The sequence below is a fragment of the Schistocerca nitens genome, chromosome 9 (assembly GCF_023898315.1).
Source record: "Schistocerca nitens isolate TAMUIC-IGC-003100 chromosome 9, iqSchNite1.1, whole genome shotgun sequence".
NCBI classification, from domain to species: Eukaryota; Metazoa; Arthropoda; class Insecta; order Orthoptera; family Acrididae; genus Schistocerca; species Schistocerca nitens.
In genome coordinates this window covers 400256474-400277984 of record NC_064622.1, presented here as the reverse complement: position 1 = coordinate 400277984, position 21511 = coordinate 400256474, and the positions used below count along the sequence as shown (strand labels likewise).

The following is a 21511-nucleotide window of genomic DNA, read 5'->3' as shown; positions in this document are numbered from 1 at the left end:
TTTTGAACAAATAATTCCTTTTTCCTCACCTAAACAAATAATGTATAACAACCCCAATATCTGTGGCCAACAACTCAGAGTCAGGACAGATTGTCACAAAAATTTATTCCGACAGAATTTTCTTTTCTGAAAAGCGGAATGCTAGTATCGCTTCAAATCTGTTCAATTTAACCAAGGATACATGTTATGAGATACACTAATGATAGAACTGGAAACTGCAAGTACTTTCTCTTCTAAAATTGTAAATCGTAAGTTGTGACAAACCTGCCCCGGTTTCCCAACTACTCACAAGCTTGCTTTGTTAACTTCTTCCTCTTGTTTTTAGCTCCATTTGCTGCGAAGGTAAAATGTCAACGGAAAATGAAAATGGTTCAAATACGTTCGATGAAATATATTGATATTTTATCGGTTTAAGGACCTGAAAATTACTTCCACGAATGATGATAATAGTTTTAGATTGATAGAATCTCCTTCGTGACCCATCACCAGTTTCTGAATTTTTCCCTCTCCTCCTGAAATATTAATTCAAGCTATAGCGTTCACGTATTTGAACTTCAGTTTACCAAAGTAGGTTGAATCAGTGCTTTGTTTCTGTTAGGCTCTTAGTATAGATTTGACAGAAATTGTTCGCACAACCTTCGTAAAGTCTGTGAATCTCATACTTGTTACCTCAAGCCATAATGGTTCCTTTCACACTTTGCAATTTATTAATTGGTCTATATTACTTCCAAAGTCAGCTTGTCCCTTTACTTGATTAAAAGCTAATGTTGATCCTGAGCGGTTGCTGTCAATTTTGATGACTGTCGTCTTCATAAAGGAGTGGAGATCGGTACACCAATATTTTTTGTGTTTTGCCAGTGTAACGCTTGGCAGTATGTTTTGAAAGTAACATAGAATTTAGACTGAATGGTGATGTTGCGTTCTTCCGAAGTCTGATTGTTCGGAAGTCGGGCCGCGTCACAGTGACTACTGCAGGAAGAAGTATGAAAAGTGTAATTAAAAATGGTAATACCATTTTGCTTCGGATGGTCTGCGTAGATTAATTGGGTTACCTGCGTGGATGGTCGTCTGGATCCACATCGCTTTTGGCGAACAGATGAGTCTGATGGCTGCGTACAATATTTGTATGGATGTTTTATATCACATTAAAAGTCGTAAATTGGACTTCGCTGAACAAATTTAGACTTGAAGCTTCGACCTTTTCCCTACCGGGCAAATTTGTACGTGTTGACACGCAGATGATACGTGAATCTACCCGTCATCAAACTGATCCTTCCCAACGTAACTGGTACTAATGTGCAGCAAAATTTGTATATCATTATTGTTGTGTTTAACTTATTGATAAATACAACTCTGACTAAATCTGAATTTCCGGTTATTATTATTAAAGTCCTTACAAACAAATGCAAGAGATGCTTGCACTGTGAAATGGTGTAAAATACAGACAGAAGATAGGAGACGATTCGTGCCTCCCTTATTTCGCAAAATGAACATCCAAAATAGCAGCAACGATGGCTGTAGAAATATGTAAGTAGTAATATACAATTTTATCTTTGCGGAGTGAAATAATTAATTATACCTGTCACCTCTCCTGCGAGGCAAAACAGTCACAGCTCTGTTCTAGTTTTAAGGAACTGTCTTCCTCTGCGGCAATTTTGCATAATTCTACAAGTTCCTGTTTTATTAGTTTATATCCGGTTTTAACCGTTTCTAGATTTAGCGAAACAAGTTGACGATATAGAGCTGAATACACGTTTTGAAATTTTGAAGGCAGCAGAGATAAAATACAAGGAGCGGAAAGTTATTTACGACGTACTACATGTTCATTGTAGACGTACCAAAGTGTTACCGACATGATCAACGAACTCCACTATCAAACGGTGCAAGAGCCTTCTACATCACAGTGTGGTTTGTTAACTTCCGAGAGCGTACGTTCCTAGAAGATTCAACAAATATATTACTTCCGCTAAGTATATCGTGCAAAAAGACACTGAAGATAAAATTAGAGAGATTCGAGACCACGTGGAGGCTTACCGACGACCGTTCTTCCCACGAACTCTTCGCTACTGAAACAGGAAAGGGAGCAAGTGATAGTGGCACACTAAGAGCCCTTGCGGAATATAGACGTAGATGCAGATTTAGGTGAGTACAGAAACCAGACTGCAGTTATAAATGTCGAAGGACACGAAAGGGAAACAGTGGTTGAGAAGGGAGTGATACAGGGTTGTAGCCCATCCTCGATGTTATTCAATCTGTACCTTGAACAATCAATAAAGGAAATCAAGAAAATAAAACTTCAGGGAGACGAAATAAAAACGTCGAGGATTGTCGATGATACAGTAGTTCTACCAGAAACAGCAAAAGGCTCAAAAGCGCTGTTTAACGGAGAGGGAAATAACAAAATAGTATGAGATGAACCGCAATGAAAGTAAAATAAATTTAATAGAATGTAGTAGAATTATATTAAATGGTGACGATGTACTCAGAGTAGAAAACAAGACACCAAATGAAGCTGATGAGTTTTTCTCTTTGGACAGCAAAATAAATGTGATGGACGAAGCAGAAAGGACATAAAATGCAGAATTGTGAAGAAATTTGAAGATTCGATGCGTATAACTAGAATTTAATCTAAGTGAGGAAAAAGGAAACAGAATTTGACTAAAAGAAGAACTTGATTGATAGGGCCCATCCTGAGGCAACAATAAATTGTCCACTTGGTAGTGCGGGGCGCGAGAATTGTAGGGGTAGATCAAGGCAAGTTCACTTGGATGTAGATTACAGCAGTGAATCAGAAACGAAGAAACTTTTACACGGTAAATTAGCGTGGCGAGCAGCATCACACAAGTCTTCTCAACAAACATCACAAATCTCTGTTTTCTTGATTGTGGTTCGTCCCCTGAACGGTACAGACATTTTTTAACAATCGACTTCTTGTACAATTTTCTGTTTTTGTTTAAATATTTGTTCCACCACACTTCTTATCGGATAAATTAACTATTTGCCTTCTTCATACTTTTATTGTTTCCCAAAATAATTTTCATTGTATATTCCGACAGCCCACCAAAAATACCGAAATAGAAATCGAAGCAGCATTTGAGAATGTTTGGGCAAGACTCATCATCAAGTGTGGGCATAAAATTATAACAGTATTCTTCCATCGATCACCAGACTCACCTCAGAATGTACCGAAAACGTAAGAGAAAACCTCTTTTCGCTTGCACATAATTTTCCTAACCATACTGTAAGCTCTGGAGGAGACTTCAGTCATCCAACAATCAATTGGGATGGTTATAGTTTCGTTAGTGGCAGGCTTGACACGACACTACTAGATGCCTTCTCTGAAAACTATCTAGAACAGATAGGAACACCACTCATGATGGAAATGTGTTAGATCTAATGGCAGCAATTGGACGTGACTTTGAGAAAATCCACATCGAAATTGGTATCAATGCCTATGAGGCAGTTACAGCAATAACCAATACCAAAGTACAAAGGGCAACTAAAACAAGTAGAAAGATTTATACACTCCTGGAAATTGAAATAAGAACACCGTGAATTCATTGTCCCAGGAAGGGGAAACTTTATTGACACATTCCTGGGGTCAGATACATCACATGATCACACTGACAGAACCACAGGCACATAGACACAGGCAACAGAGCATGCACAATGTCGGCACTAGTACAGTGTATATCCACCTTTCGCAGCAATGCAGGCTGCTATTCTCCCATGGAGACGATCGTAGAGATGCTGGATGTAGTCCTGTGGAACGGCTTGCCATGCCATTTCCACCTGGCGCCTCAGTTGGACCAGCGTTCGTGCTGGACGTGCAGACCGCGTGAGACGACGCTTCATCCAGTCCCAAACGTGCTCAATGGGGGACAGATCCGGAGATCTTGCTGGCCAGGGTAGTTGACTTAAACCTTCTAGAGCACGTTGGGTGGCACGGGATACATGCGGACGTGCATTGTCCTGTTGGAACAGCAAGTTCCCTTGCCGGTCTAGGAATGGTAGAATGATGGGTTCGATGACGGTTTGGATGTACCGTGCACTATTCAGTGTCCCCTCGACGATCACCAGTGGTGTACGGCCAGTGTAGGAGATCGCTCCCCACACCATGATGCCGGGTGTTGGCCCTGTGTGCCTCGGTCGTATGCAGACCTGATTGTGGCGCTCACCTGCACGGCGCCAAACACGCATACGACCATCATTGGCACCAAGGCAGAAGCGACTCTCATCGCTGAAGACGACACGTCTCCATTCGTCCCTCCATTCACGCCTGTCGCGACACCACTGGAGGCGGGCTGCACGATGTTAGGGCGTGAGCGGAAGACGGCCTAACGGTGTGCGGGACCGTAGCCCAGCTTCATGGAGACGGTTGCGAATGGTCCTCGCCGATACCCCAGGAGCAACAGTGTCCCTAATTTGCTGGGAAGTGGCGGTGCGGTCCCCTACGGCACTGCGTAGGATCCTACGGTCTTGGCGTGCATCCGTGCGTCGCTGCGGTCCGGTCCCAGGTCGACGGGCACGTGCACCTTCCGCCGACCACTGGCGACAACATCGATGTACTGTGGAGACCTCATGCCCCACGTGTTGAGCAATTCGGCGGTACGTCCACCCGGCCTCCCGCATGCCCACTATATGCCCTAGCTCAAAGTCCGTCAACTGCACATACGGTTCACGTCCACGCTGTCGCGGCATGCTACCAGTGTTAAAGACTGCGATGGAGCTCCGTATGCCACGGCAAACTGGCTGACACTGACGGCGGCGGTGCACAAATGCTGCGCAGCTAGCGTCATTCGACGGCCAACACCGCGGGTCCTGGTGTGTCCGCTGTGCCGTGCGTGTGATCATTGCTTGTACAGCCCTCTCACAGTGTCCGGAGCAAGTATGGTGGTTCTGACACACCGGTGTCAATGTGTTCTTTTTTTCCATTTCCAGGAGTGTATGTTCAGTAAACTGGACAAAGAATCGCTAGTGTCGTATCACAACAGGGAACTTGAAACTTTTGGCTTAGGACAGAAGCACGTAAAGGAACTATGACTCAATTATAAAAGGATTGTTGACCATGCACTGGGTGGATATGTCCTCAGAACAGTTCATATATATACCCAGAACAGTTCATGATGGGAGAGCTTCTCCATAGTATACAGTAACTGTAAAGAAACTTCTAAAGAAACAGATGTTTCTGTATGTTAGGTATAAAAGCGAAGCAAATGGCTATAGATAGAGAGATGCTGACTGAAACGCATTTGACAGTCAAGAACGCAATGCCTGAAGTCTTCAGTGACTATGTAGAAGATTATTTTCCAAAAATCTTTCACAAAGCCCAAAGAAATTCTGATCTGATAGAAAGGCTGTTAGAGGCACCAAAGTTAGTGTACAGTCACTCTTGGACAACAGGAAAACACAGGAACTCAAACGGAGAGCGACAAAACAAAAGCAGAAACGCTTATCTCTGTTTCCGAATGTTCCTCTATAAAAGAAAACGCAGGAGTATTTACTTTTCTTGTCAGTGAAAACATGACTAAAACAGATATTAATGTCAGCGGCGCTGAGTAACAGTTGAAATAAGAGGGGAATCCAAAAAGGAAAGGAACTTTTACAATTTCTCGCCTTAGAGCTTGCTAACACGGCTAGTATTCAGGGCTAAAGTACAGTCGTCTGCAACAGTTCTATGCAACGTGTTACTCTATTCCTGTGTTAGTCGTTGTATTGTAGCAGATCATGAAACATGTCAGCTCCACAGTCGACCTGCACCAAGGAGGAAAGGAGAGCACTGATTCCCTTGTTGTTTGCGGAAGGAGTTAAATGTGCGGAAATTATTAGCCGGATGCAAGCTCATTATGGTGTCAGCTGTTTATCCCGAAGCAACATCTACGAATAGATAGAGCGCTTAAAACAGGGAAGAACTTGTCTATTTGACGAGGAAAGATGTCAAAAATTGGGGACAATTTAGAATGGTTCAAATGGCTGTAATCACTATGGGACTTAACATCTGTCCCCTAAACTTAGAACTACTTAAACCTAACTAACCTAAGGATATCACACACATACATGCCCAAGGCAGGATTCGAACCTGCGACCGTAGCAGCTGCGTGGTTCCGGACTGAAGCGCCTGGAACCGCTCGTCCACAGCGGACGGTTAGACAATTTAGAAGTCGTTGAGGGTGTGGTGATGGAAAACAGACGAATCGCAGCTGACGAAATTGCCAATATTTTACGTATCGGTCATGGTTCAGCGTAATCCATCTTACACGAGAGACTAAATTTTCGGTCAGTGCAGTATAAGGCGCAAAGGATGGACATCTCTCGTAAACATTTAGCCCGTTATCACCGCGGGGGTGATGGATGTTCACATGAAATCGTTACTGTAGACGAAACGTGGTTGCAGCATCACGTACCGGAAGCTATTGCTGGGAGCATGTTTTGGAAACAGCTATCATGGCCAAAGCTGAGAAATTTAAACGCCAGTCATCAGCTGATAAGATTATGATAACACTATTCTGGGACATAGGTGTGGTAGCCGTTCGTTTCACCTCAATAGGCAAAACTGTGAGCAGTGAGAACTATTGTGATATGTTGCGAACTAAACTGAAACCTGCAATCAGATACAAATGTCGCGTAAAACTGTGTAAAGGTGTCATCCTGCAGCAAGATAACGCTCGGCCACATTCTGCCAATCGGGCGACCGAAACAATAAAGGAGTTGGGACTTGAATTGCTGGAACACCCGCCATACAGTCCAGAATTGGCTGTAACGAATTTCCGTATGTTTGAACCATTTAAGAAGCCGTCAGGAGAAGAAGATTTGCATCCTATGTAGAAGTCACTGATGAGGTGCAAAATTGGTTGCGGGTACATCAAAAACTTTTTTCCGACGGAATCAAAAAACCTGTGAAATATTGGACGAATTGTGTTGACGTTCATGAAGGTTATGTCCAAAAATAATGTATGTTTCAGTTTTCTATCATGAGGATAAATATTCCTATTCTCAAAATCCCTTTGACTTCCCCTCGTACTTAAAACTGACCAAAGTCGCAGGACCCGATGGAATCTCTATCCGATTCTATAATGAATTTGGGGCTGAGGTAGCCTCTCTGTTAACTATAGTATGTCGTAGATCTCTCGAACAAAAATACGTGCCCAGTAGTTGGAACAAACCACAGGTTAAACCGGTCTACAAGAAGTATATCAGAAGCGATGACAAAACTACCGCCCAGTATCCTTGCTATCCATGTGTTGTAGAATCTTAGAACATGTTATGAGCTCAAATATAATGAGGTATATCGGACAGAACTACCTCCTCCATGCCAACAAGAATGGATTTCGAAAACAGAACACAGATGAGACTTTTCTCACGTAACATCCTGAAAGTCACTGATCAAGGCCGTCAGGCAGCATTCCTCGATTTCCGAAAAGCATTCGAATCAGCACCTCATCTATGCTTATTACCAGAAGTACGATCGTACGACTATCAGGCGAAATTTTTCCTATATTGATGATATCTTGATAAAGAGGACTCAGCAAATTATCTTAAATGGAGAATTGTTGACAGACGTAAAGAAATCTTCGTGAGTACCCCATGGAAATGCTTTGGGTTCCTTGCTGTTCATGTTGTATATAATGACTTGGGACAATATTAATAGTAACGTCAGACTTTACGCAAATGATGCAGTATCTATAATGTACAGTCTGAAAGAAGCTGCACCAATACTCAGTCACACCACGACAAGACTTCAAAGCGGTACAAAGCCTGGCAACTTGCTATATATGTTCAGGAATGTAAAATTGTGCTCTTCAGAAAAGAAAAAAAAAACATTGTATCCAAATAATATACTATCACTGAGCTACAGGCGTAATCCGTAAACTCACGTAAATTCCTGTGTGTAACACTTAATAGGGATGAAATGGAACGATCACGTATGCTCAGTCGTGGGTAAAGCAGGTAGCAGGCATAGGTTTGTTGGTAGAATACTAGGGAAATTCGGTGGGTGTATAAAGGAGAATGGTCACAAATCACTCCTGCAACCTGTCCTACAATATTGCTCCATTGTGTGGGACCAGTACCAAATAGGACTAACAGAGGATGCTGAACTTATACAGACAGCACAAATGGTCATAGGTTTGTTTGATTCGTGAGATGGCAAACCCTTGGAGACAGACGAAAACTATCCGGAGAGAGCTTACAGAGTTTCAAGAACCGGCATAAGACGATGACTCTAAGGACATAGTACATCCCCTATATAGGGGTCGTGAGCACAAAATAGTAAACAATCATTCTTCCCGCTCTCCTTACAAGAATGGAACAGGAAAAAACCGTAATAACTGGTACAGTGGGACGTATCCTCTACCATGCTCTATCATGCGCTTCACAGGTATTCTAGATTCTCCCATTAATCGTTCGCTTGAAAGGTTTTCTCGCGTAGCCCGTCGAATTTCGTATCACAGCTGTTATGAAGGTGTTTGTGGAGCAATTGTACCGCATAATCGACCGTGAAGCATTTTTTGGTAAAGTGCTATAGCTTGCGGGTGAGTACGTAGACCTATTGCGCTGGCAATTATTTTCTCTACTATATTTCTGTCACACATGAGATCCCAAACTTAAATCAGTTTTTCTTTTACTATTCGGGTACTCACTTCTACACCTACTGCTCTGGAATCTGATCGTTTAGAAGTGCAAGAGAAACATTACGCTTATTCTATGATAATTATTGCAACCCCATCTATTACCCTTTCTACAGACGGACGCAATACCGACTTTCTCCAATTATGTGACATGACATTTGCTCTTAACTTCACATATTGTTGTTATTGTTGTTGTTGTGGTCTTCAGTTCGAAGACTGGTTTGATGCATCTCCGAATAACTACTCTAACAGAATCCTTCTAAATACGCTTACTGTGCTCATCCTTTGGCCTCCATCTACAATTTATACCTCCCCCAACTCTTCCCTCTAATACTAAATTGGCGATCCCTTGATGTCTCAGAATGCGTCCTATCAACTGATCCCTTTCTTTAGTCAAGTTGTCCACAAAGTTCTTTTCTCTCCTGTTTAGTATCTATTTAGTGTATCCTACATAGTGTCTAAACTGTTAATCGTCCATGTTTCACTTCCACACTTGGCAACACTCCATGCAAATGCCATTCGAAAAGACATTCTAACGTACAATATATGTTCGATGTTGACAAATTTCGCTTCTTCAAAAACGCGTTTCATGCCGTTGCCTGTCTACATTTTAAGTCATTTCTAATTCGGCCACCTGCCTTAATAGCAAAATGCATCTTCTAATTTAAGTGTCTCATTCCGTGCAGCCGCTCCTCAAGTTCTTTGCTGTCTCTCACAGAATCATAATGTCGTCGGTGATCTTTAAAGTTTTCGTTTGTTCACCCCGAACTTTAAACCGAACTCCAAATTTTTCTTTAGTTTCGTTTCCAGCTTGCTCAATCTGCTTATTGAATAACGTCGAGGATGGGCTACAACGCTGTCTCACTCACTTCTCAACCACTGTTTGCCTTTCGTGGTCCTCCACTCTTATAACTGCCGTCTGCTTTCTGTACAAGTTGTAAACAGCCTTCCGCTCCCTGTATTTTATCCCTGTTATCTTCAGAATTTCAAAGAGGACATTCCAGTCAACATTGCCAAAAGCTTTGTCTAAGTGATAGTGAAATACTATTGATAATACTTTTGACTGATATAAAAAACTGTCATATTACAATAAAATGGGATGAGTGGGGTTAAAAAGCATAAAAGTTTTAACTAATAAAAAAGTAACACTCTATCAAACAGATTTCTATCTATTTTGACATTTCCGTCGTTTGGTGACGGCCATGTTGTTGTATTTTGTTAAAGTCATTTTCACACTGCGAAAAATTTGTAAGTAAATATTACTTTAGCTGTTGCAGAAGGACGGGGATATAGCGCAAACTCTCAAGATGCTGATGGGTTCATCACTCTATGCATACCAGGTCGCACTCTTCTGCCTCCTCGGCCAAAGGATCATCAATCAGGTCAGTGACCCTCACCCCGACCACCAGCATCTAACAATGAAGATATGGGAGAGATGTAGCTTCCAAAGGAATACGGAGTCAACGCCGTCGCTCTACCTTGTCTTAAGAAAGTCTGGAGCCTCGTGCAGGCCCATCTTGACTCTAAAGAAATGTTCTTCATAGCACTAGTAAAAACTATGAGACATAGGGAAAGCGATCAGAGTGTATTGAAAGTCGGAGTGCGGTTGGATTAGAGCACTAGAAGTAAGTGAATGTGGTTACAGAGAAATCACGTGCACCCAGGCGTAGCTCTGGGCTCTCTTGTGTGAGTCGAAAGGAGATATCGGAGGTAGTTCTTGCGAAGCCGTGATGGTAAATTTAGCCTACATGTACGCAAAGAAGGCTATGCGGCTATCATGCTGCCAACGTCGTTTAGCTAATGAGAATGAAGTGGAAGATATTAGGGCACATACAAAAGCATGTAGACAGTCATTTCCCTCGACCAATATGCGATCGGAATAGAGCAAAAACTCGATAACCTTGGTTTGATGTTCCCTCTCTCATGGTATATATACACCGCCTGACAAAAGAAAGTGAAGCATCCGCATGATGAAGAGGAAACTAAATGAAACTTCATGGATTGAAAGGGAATGGGGTGTTATTTCGGTGACGATACTAGCGAGTCAAATTTACAAAGAACATGGTCGTAGAAGCTCACTTTTTCAACCTCTCTGGCCTCTGCACTGATTCAGTTATCCAGTTGAGAAGGGTGACAGAAAACCGTTGTATCGTCTCCTGAAGCAAGCTTGCTCACAACTCTTGTAAATGGTCCTTGAGATCTTGGATAGGATACAGTTAGCGTCCGAGCTCTTCCCACACACGTTGGCTTGAGGACAGATATGGGGCTCTTGCTCACAGTTACTATTGGTTTGCTTTTGCAATTTCTCACATTTATTTTAAGACAATAATTCCAGACTCAGCAATACATAAAAATATCACACGTTAATAACAGGGAAGAAACAACTGTCTAATCAATAGTAAATTAAAATTTACCAAATGAGCATAAAATACAGACACAGCAAATAATATTTTGAAAACAAGGCAACGTGGCCACAATTAGAATTTTAAGGCAAGTAACCACAGTCACGGCTGAAAGCCTTTAACGCCAAGAGTGGCAATTATAAAAAAATGTAATATACATAAAATACAGACACAGCAAATAATGTTTTGAAAACAAGGCAATGTGGTCGCAATTAGAATTTTAAGGCAGGTAACCACAGTCACGGATGAAGGCCTTTAACGCCATGAATGGCAATTATTAAAAGAAATTTAACAGACGTACTATCATACAGCAATAGTACAGCAAAAGTTAATTTAAAAGACAGGCAACTGATCACCAAACAGGTGAGATAAATGATGGTAACTTGGTAATACAATAATACAATAATAACACAATAATAAAAGAATCACACAGTAATAAAACAATAACACAATAATAAAACGCAAGGGCCAATCACAGACGGTGCTCCAGTAATCGACCTCTGAGTAGGTCAGGCCAAAAACAGTTTCGCGAGCGATGAGAAATGCAGCCAAGAGTTGCATTCACATCACAAGATGGTAACTCAGACTAGTGGCAGTTTAACGAATGACTAATGATAATCTTGGTGAGGCTACCTGACGTCCGCTAAACCACATGGAAAGATGTAAAAATACGCGAAAGCCGGAACCGGCGGTCTGGACTCTGCCTGCCGATTACTGTGCTTAGAGCGCCCGGAACAAGAAAGGACCACTACCACCATAGTAGAAGTATCGCCAACCAATCTACAATCAAGAAGGCTGTCATACTTACACGCCTCACCGGACAGCAGCGGCAAGGTGAGGAAACGTACACTGCCGTTACATACACTAACCCCTCAGGGCAGGTAAGTGGGGCGTCAGTGGCCCCCAGGCAGGAAAATATCGCTGGTTGAACTTAACAATAGTAACAAGCTGAAGATAGTAAATAGTAATTAGAAGCCCAGGAAAGCTAATCAGATCCGCCTTCCCCAAGCACTCCACTCGCTGCTCTTCGCCTTGGCGACACTAAGAGCAGCAACACGAACCCAAGTCACTGGAGACTCGTGAGATTTCAGAATAGTGGAGGTTCCTCTACTCAAGTTGAAACGCACTTAAATTGCAGGATCCGGTTTCGACGAGATCGTACCCCCTCGTGACCACAGCCCTTCGATCTGGCAGTCCATGCGCGCCGCAAGCAGTCCTGGCGTGTTATCGCTCTGCGCAGACCTGGCTCCTCCTGCGTCTCCAGCCGAACTGCTCACTCACACGATCCGGAAGTACAACGATGTCAGCCCAAAGATAGGGCCACAGTTACTACATATCGATAACGCCGCTGCTGCCACTAGCTGACAGGCAACGCTTGCGAAACCAAGTGGCGCCAGTCAACAAAAGAAGAAGACAAACGACAGCAACCGTGTCAACTAAACGATACTGTCTGGCCTCCAACAGAGAGCGGAAGCCTACAACAGCACCAATGCGAGCAGGAGCACTGCTCAGTCGTGTTGAAAAGTGGAACCACGCTAGAGGTGACACATGAGCATGCCGGATGCCCCTGACGAACAGTTTTACCTGTAGAGTTCTCTCAATCATTAACACCTGTAACCAGAAGTCACACTTGATGGTTCCCCGCATCAAGACTCAAGGAGTCACGTCGCTATTACTCTCAAAAATATTAGAAAAATACACTACTGGCCATTAAAGTTGCTACATCACGAAGACGACGCGCTACAGACGCGAAATTTAACCGACAAGAAGAAGATGCTGTGATATGCAAATGATTAGCTTTTCAGAGCATTCACACAAGGGTGGCGCCGGTGGCGACACTAACAATGTGCTGACATGAGGAAAGTTTCCAATCGATTTCTCATACACAAACAGCAGTTGACCGGCGTTGCCTGGTGAAACGTTGTAACGAGGAGGAATGCGCACCATCACGTTTCCGACTTTGATAAAGGTCGGATTGTAGCCTATCGCGATTGCGGTTCATCGTATCGTGACATTGCTGCTTGCATTGATCGAGATCCAATGACTGTTAGCAAAATATGGAATCAGTGGGTTCATGAGGGTAATACGGAACGCCGTGCTGGATCCCAACGGCCTCGAATCACTGGCAGTCGAGATGACAGGCATCTTATCCGCGCGGCTGTAACGGATCGTGCAGCCACGTCCCGATCCCTGAGTCAACAGATGGGGACGTTTGCAAGACAACAACCATCTGTACGAACAGTTCCTCGACGTTTTTCAGCAGCATGGACTATCAGCTCGGAGAGCATGGATGCGGTTACCCTTGACGCTGCATCACAGACAGGAGCTCCTGTGATGGTATACTCAACGACGAACCTGGGTGCACGAATGGCAATACGTCATTTTTTTCAGATGAATCCAGGTTCTGTTTACAACATCATGACGGTCGCAACCGTGTTTGGCGACATCGCGGTGAACGCACATTGGAAGAGTGTATTCGTCATCGCCATACTGGCGTATCACCCAGCGTGATGGTATGGGGTGCCATTGATTACACGTCTCGGTCACCTCTTGTTCGCACTGACGGCACTTTGAACAGTGGACGTTACATTTCAGATGTGTTACGACCCGTGGCTCTACCCTTAATTCGATCCCTGCGAAACCCTACATTTCAGCAGGGACATCCGGCATCCTCATGTGTCACCTCTAGCGTGGTGCCATTAGAACTACTGACGGCATTGGGAGAGCCAGTCATGACAAAACTCTACTATCTGGTGAGCAAGATGTATGAGACAGGCGAAATACCCTCGACTTCAAGAAGAATATAATAATTCCAATCCCAAGCAGGTGTTGACAGATGTGAAAATTACCGAACTATCAGTTTAATAAGTCACAGCTGCAAAATACTAACGCGAATTCTTTACAGACGAATGGAAAAACTGGTAGAAGCGGACCTCGGGGAAGATCAGTTTGGATTCCGTAGAAATGTTGGAACACGTGAGGCAATACTAACCTTACGACTTATCTTAGAAGAAAGATTAAGAAAAGGCAAACCTACGTTTCTAGCATTTATAGACTTAGAGAAAGCTTTTGACAACGTTAACTGGAATACTCTCTTTCAAATTCTGAAGGTGGCAGGGGTAAAATACAGGGAGCGAAAGGCTATTTACAATTTGTACAGAAACCAGATGGCAGTTATAAGAGTCGAGGGGCATGAAAGGGAAGCAGTGGTTGGGGAAGGAGTGAGACAGGGTTGTAGCCTCTCCCCGATGTTATTCAATCTGTATATTGAGCAAGCAGTAAAGGAAACAAAAGAAAAATTCGGAGTAGGTATTAAAGTCCATGGAGAAGAAATAAAAACTTTGAGGTTCGCCGATGACATTGTAATTCTGTCAGAGACAGCAAAGGACCTGGAAGAGCAGTTGACCGGAATGGAGAGTGTCTTGAAAGGAGAATATAAGATGAACATTAACAAAAGCAAAACGAGGATAATGGAATGTAGCCGAATTAAGTCGGGTGATGCTGAGGGAATTAGATTAGGAAATGAGACACTTAAAGTAGTAAAGGAGTTTTGCTATTTGGGGAGCAAAATAACTCATGATGGTCGAAGTAGGGAAGATATAAAATGTAGACTGGCAATGCCAAGGAAAGCGTTTCTGAAGAAGAGAAATTTGTTAACATCGAGTTTTGATTTAAGTGTCAGGAAGTCGTTTCTGAAAGTATTCTTATGGAAGTAAAACATGGACGATAAATAGTTTAGAGAAGAAGAGAATAGAAGCTTTCGAAATGTGGTGCTACAGAAGAATGCTGAAGAATGGATGGGTAGATCACATAACTAATGAGGAGGTATTGAATAGAATTGGGGAGAAGAGGAATTTGTGGCACAGCTTGACAAGAAGAAGGGATCGGTTGGTAGGACATGTTCTGAGGCATCAATGGATCACAAATTTAGCATTGGTGGGCAGCGTGGAGGGTAAAAATCGTAGAGGGAGACGAAGAGATGAATACACTAAGCAGATTCAGAAGGACGTAGTTTGCAATAAGTACTGGGAGATGAAGAAGCTTGCCCAGGATAGGGTAGCATGGAGAGCTGCATCAAACCAGTCACATGACTGAAGACCACAACAACAACAACAACAACAATGCACGACCGCATGTTGCAGGTCCTGTACGGGCCTTTCTCGATACAGAAAATGTTCGACCGCTGCCCTGGCCAGCACATTCTCCAGATCTCTCACCAAATGAAAACGTCTGGTCAATGGTGGCCGAGAAACTGGATCGTCATAATACAGCAGTCACTACTCTTGATGAACTGTGGTATTGTGTTGAAACTGCATGGCATTGGCAGCTATACCTGTACACGCCATCCAAGCTCTGTTTGACTCAATGCCCAGGCGTATCAAGGCCGTTATTACGGCCAGAGGTGGTTGTTCTGGGTACTGATTTCTCAGGATTTATGCACCCAAATTGCGTGAAAATGTAATCACATGTCAGTTCTAGTATAATATATTCGTCCAATGAATACCCGTTTATCATCTGCATTTCTTCTTGGTATAGCAATTTTAATGGCCAGTCGTGTAGAACCTCTTCCAAGAGCACCACCTAATCGTTTACGATGGTCATTGTGGTTAGTGAAGAGCCACGATTAATACCTGAACCCAATGCCACAACGTTCATCAGCCCTCACTGCTTCTTGGTGACAACCGTTGTGTTGTAGTGCAGCTTCAGACGGCAAGTCCCTAGTCTGGCTACTGCTAGTCTCTGTCGAGTGGTGCGGAAGACAAATATGGCAGGGTATCCATTAGTTGTTCTCAGATGGCACACACACAGGAAGCGAAGGGGTTATGAGTCGCTTGGTGCACAATATGGCGACACCCCTTGCGATGGTCATACGCTGTAAATCGAAAAGTTGATCAGCATGCTTGCCCTCACATTCACATGCAGTCCCACTTCAGCCCACTGTCACACGTGAATGCCCCACAAATCTGGATTTTGCACGATTTGACCAGCTGGACAAATGGAAATTCACAATGAGGCCTTCTTCATACTCTGGCAGGTACAGATAACACTCTCTCACGCAAGTCCACACATCTGTGGATCCCTCACGACGGTCACTCAACATCTGGCGCTGTTCATGCCTCGTGTATGTCTACCAGGCTTGGTAACAACACTAAACACTAATGCACTTTTGCGGCCGTTATACCTGTCACAGAGAATTGCAACTTTAATCATTCACATCCCCACCGACGAGTTGTATGAGTAGGAAGTCACAATGTTTCCGGGTGCTTCACTTTCTTAACCGGACGGTGTACGTAAATGTAGATGAAGCCACATTCAGGGAAAACGATAATCGAGCCCTGCTTAGACCTATCGCATTATGAAAAAAATGATGGGTTTTGTCTAAAACATGATCAAAAGACACCTTAAAAATTAAATTTAGCCTCCTTCCTCGTATTTCAAAATTCGTTAAATCACGAATAACATCGAGTCTCTCAAAAAGCCAGGGTGAAGATTTGCCCCAGTCTTAGGCCCAACCATTTCTTAAAGACAGACATCAGTTGATTGTCAAAGCCTTCAATACTCTCAGACGATTTTTAAAATGTTGTTCCATCATCATTAAACAACTATATGTTATGAGGTGTCTAGACTACTGAATGAGTTGCACCGATTGCTGTCTTTTGTTGACTGGTGTAAACGTGGCGCTCCCTTGTATCAGCACAGATGCTAGGAATGGGGCTGTGTCTCTGATGGGCCTGACTCCTTGATGATGAACAGTATCAGGGGACTTAAGCCAGGACGACCGAGCACCCACAGCACGAATAGCCATGTCAGGCTCTATAAAATTGGAGCAACGTGCCCTGTTTGCTGCTCACGTCTTGGGGTTAACGCCTATAAAAATGTGTTCTTTGAGGAAGTGTGTTTTCAGTGTCCACAGGAGTACCGATGAGGCAAACGTATCAATGAAATTAGCGGTTTTGAAACCGTCTTGAGCCTTTCAAATTTAAAATAGTGGTTCTCATTCTAAGATCGGGAATTTTGCAAACACATTGTTCTCAGGAACACTCGCAGGCATTTCAGAAAAAAATTTAGTCAGTATCAGTTCTCCAGCATCATAACTACTATTTACAGAAGTTATGTAATTGCACGGCAACGAGTAATGGTAAACATTCCTGAGCTTTGAACTGAGCTCCTCAGCAAAGTATTGACTGCATTTAAAAAAATAACCGTATTTGATAAAATTGATTGCTTGGATGTGACTAACTACATGTCTGTTACTTTTTTTTTTCAAAAAATGGGGAGGATGAAGGCCACAGGCAGTCCATGCTATCCTTGTCAAACATACAGTGACGTCTATCGTCCTTTTAACTATTCTGCTTTTTATACCCTACTCCTCCGATGTTTTATCAAAGACACGACCAGAAAAAATTGATAATTGCTGGCTGCAGGAGCTAAAGTATGTTTACAGGAATCCTTTTTCTGAAACTTTGATTTGCAACCTCAGACAATGACCCTAAGCACATAAAACTACAGAAATGACAATTATTTTCAAATAATGGAGTGATAAGGGTAATCTTGTAATCAGTTTTTTAAGAATTAACTGAAGCCGTAAATGTGAAATTTAAGTATTAATCATATAAAATCTCATGAACCTAATTAAAGACAAATTTTCATGTCATAGTATGAAGGCTTTCACGACCGGATGACATATCTTCTGGTAAACCTTCCTGGAGGTAAGGTCGTGGTCCATGAAACTCTTCAGCTCCTAACGTTTCGTCCAGAGCTGCGCTGGACATCTTCAGAGGGGTGTTTCTCTCTTGCCGGCAAGACTCACCGGAGGAGAAACACCCCTCTCAAGATGTCCAGCGCAGCTCTGGACGAAACGTTGGGAGCTGAAGAGTTTCATGGACCACGACCTTACATCCCGGAAGGTTTACCAGAAAATTTTCATGTGTTTAGTCGAATTATTGGTTCTTTTTTATGGAGTATCCACCCAGTGATCTATTTCTATCGGCTACAATGTAACAGATTCAGAACTTTGTGTCTGTTCTGAAGAACACAACATATTACTGTTTTTAAGTATCGGTAACTAAATCTGACGACGGGCGGGAGAGTGGTGTGCTGACCGCATACCCTTCCATATACGCATCCGGTGCGCCTAAGGACTGAGGATGACACGGCAACCGGTCGGTACCATTGGACCCTCAAGGCCTATTCGGAGGGTGTTTTTTAATTGTTTTTAAGTTGTAGAATGCAAACAAACAGCTCTAATAATCGAGTTCGCAGCTTCAAGACGTTCTGTTCCATTCATAAATTCCTGTCCAAAACCCAACAAAATGCTTTTATAGTCACACCGAGCGTATTGGAAAAGATCAGAATCTGTGTTAACGCGAAGGTGACCTGTGTTACGGAGAAAGTAATAGAAATTAGTCTTAACTAAGTTACTACAGTGTGTTCCAGTCACAAAAGACGTTCAGACAGCAATTAAAACGATGTTACATCCATTATGAGGATATGTTGCAATAAAGACTCACTATACCAATTTAAATTTTATTGAGAAAGTTTTGATCTTATATATCGTATATCTTCACTGGGTTCTACCATAAAACACATATATTTTAAAATGATGAACACATAATTTATACATAATTATTATTGCAGTTGTAATGGTGACCAGCAGTGAGTCGCTTAACAAATGTTACTATCATTGTTATTATTATTGTTGTATTTATTTTGTGTTAACTGCGAATTATTTGCTATCTCTCTCGACTTATCTGTTTCTTTTTTTTTTTTTTTTTTTTTGGGTCTGTGTTGGTGCTGGATTAGCTGCCTATTTTATGATGAGTGAATATCTCATTCATTGGTCAGCTACGAGGTTTGCAGGTGTGAGAACAGTAGCATCTCCTGCAACATAATTGTATTTCCTTTGAAGTGTCATCTGTGTATAGTAGCTCAAAGCTTAGATATGCTTCCAGTAACTTCTTTAGAGAAATGATCTTCACGTTATGGTTGATTCCTGTGTTTGGTGCTTTTCTGAAACGAAGTTTTCTGCATAAAATGGGTGACCAGACCATTTGTAAATAGCCTCAGGTGCTCTTCGAGCACTTCCATACTAGAGATAAGGAATAAAATTGTCTGCAAAGAACTAGCACATTGTAAGAATGTACAGTTCAGCTTCTGCACGGTAAAAGCAAGATGAGTCTTTCTTATGTACCTCTCTTCAGTGTCCATTTTTATTTTTACACTACAAAATGATTACGCTTGAGAGCAGCATTTGCAATTCAGACAAATAAAGGGGATACGTGTATCAGCAGCAGGATCTTAAATACTGCACACTATGGTCAAAATAGGAAAACAGTAATATCTTCATTCTATTAATAAAAATGCTGGTCCTGTCACTACCAAAATCCAAAAAAAATGTTCGGTCTTAGTTCCTCCGATGGCCTCGTCAGTTAGAGAGTGACATAAAACTGATGAGACTAAACAGCTTCACGATAAAATCATGAAAATTTATTCTGAAATGATTGCTATTCGGTGTTTCTTGACAACTGTTTGACTCTTGAAACAGCTGTTTTCCAATATCTCTCTAACATCCACAACTACATTTCACAAGCCACCCTACAATGTGTGACACTTCAGATACCGTAATCATTTCCTCATTCCTACTCCATTTACGAAAAAAGGAAGGAAGAAGGATTGGGTTTAACGTTCCCTCGACTTCGACGCCATTAGAGACGGAGCACAAGCTCAGATGTTGTTAGGATGGGGAAAAAATCGGCGGTGCCCTTCCAAAGGAACCATCCCTGCCATTTCCTGGAGCGATTTATGGAAATCACGCAAAAATTAATCTGGATGGCCGGACACAGATTTCAGCCGTCGCGTCGTCCTCCCGAATGCGAGTCCATTGCCAGGAAGGGAAGAGCTGGGTTTGGATTCGTTACTTGTAGTCGCACAGGACATCGTTGTAATGGCGAAAGGTGAAAATTTTTGCCATTTATGAATGGCGCGTGAGAATAACGGCAGACGGTCAGTCTCTGTTTAAATTTTTCTGCTTTTCTCGCCGTGGTCATTTTGCGACATATATGTGGCAGGAACTAATACACTATCTGACACTTCTTGGAAAGGTGCTCTTGGAGCTTTAAACTCCTCGTGACGCACATCACCTCTTTTGCAGAGCCTGCCACTGGAGTCTGATGTGCATCTCCGCAACTCTCTCACGTTTATTTAACGAACTCGTGACGAAATGTTACGGTCTTCTTTAGATCTCTAGGAATCCTACATAAAGTGGGTCCTTGTTGATGAGCTTTACCCAAGATCGGCCGAATGTTTTTGAGGTCACTTCTTTCATGGATGAATTACATTTCCTTGAGGTTCTTCCAATAAATCTCAGCCTGGCATCTGATTTAACAACAACTAATTTTATCGAACATCAGTGAGCCTTTCCGCCTACTTGTGTGTGTTCAGCTACATTTATTTAAGCTGGTAGTCAATGTCAGTGCCCTGCACCAACTGTCGATCATCTGCAGGACTTACTGCATTTCACGAGAAAGTTCATGGTGCTGAAACTTGCCTATTTACATCCTCGCAAAACATTTGACGTTATTCACCTGACCACTGACATGGTCCTATATTCCACAAGGCCGCGTTTTGAGTGCAAACTGTGTCAACATCCAGTGTGGAATTCATCTTCTATCAAAGTCTTGAATGCACTACCTGACAAGAAATGTGAAGCACCCAGAAAAGTTGGACGAAACGAAATGAAACTTCACGGTCTGCGAAGGTATTTGATGTTATTTCAGTGATAATAAAACCGAGTCAAATTGACGAAGAATTTAGCAGTAAGAGACCAGTTGAAATTACTATTAAATCAAGACCCTAAGCTGTCGACAGGCGTTGATATACATCAACGGGGACAGTTGAAAATGTGTGCCCCGATCGGGACTCGAACCCGATATCTCCTGCTTGCATGACAGACACTCTATCCATCTGAGCCACCGAGGGCACAGGGTATAGGGCGACTGCAGGGATTCATTCCTTACACGCTCCCCGTGAGACCCACATTCCCAGGTTAATGTCCACACACTACATTCGTAGTGGCCCTGCCCATTACAATCATTACTCGCGGTAGACAATCTTACCGAGTCCCGTAAGAGTTCGGGCAATGCGTGTGCATCCAGCGCAGAAGAATATCAATGTCCGGTTAGTCTTAACTACATGAAGATGGTATCTGTTCTTTCGGATATGTCGGATAATAGACCAGTTATTGGTATGACACTGTACCACATATGGTCTGCATGCACGAATTGAATCGGTTCTAAAGAGAGTCATGATGCCGTTGCACTATACGTGCAAGCTGCGAGATGCGTTCAATAAGTAATGCAACACCTTTTTGTGTCGGCAAATTTCGGTTGAAAAAAAAAATCGGAATTTGTTGTGGGACACCGTGGAACATTCCCGCTTCAGCCATGACGTTCCGATAGGTGGCGGCCCTATACGTAGCCTACA

The 21511-nt window shown here is 42.7% G+C and overlaps 1 protein-coding gene across 1 annotated transcript in view; it reads left to right on the top strand.

The window, feature by feature from the left end:
• LOC126204270 (uncharacterized) overlaps positions 1-21511 on the top strand; it is a 242123-nt gene that overhangs the window by 203870 nt on the left and 16742 nt on the right. Inside the window, exon 5 of the mRNA XM_049938659.1 lies at positions 9896-10009. Coding sequence (XP_049794616.1) covers positions 9896-10009 — 114 coding nt within the window. The remainder of the gene's footprint in view (positions 1-9895; positions 10010-21511) is intronic.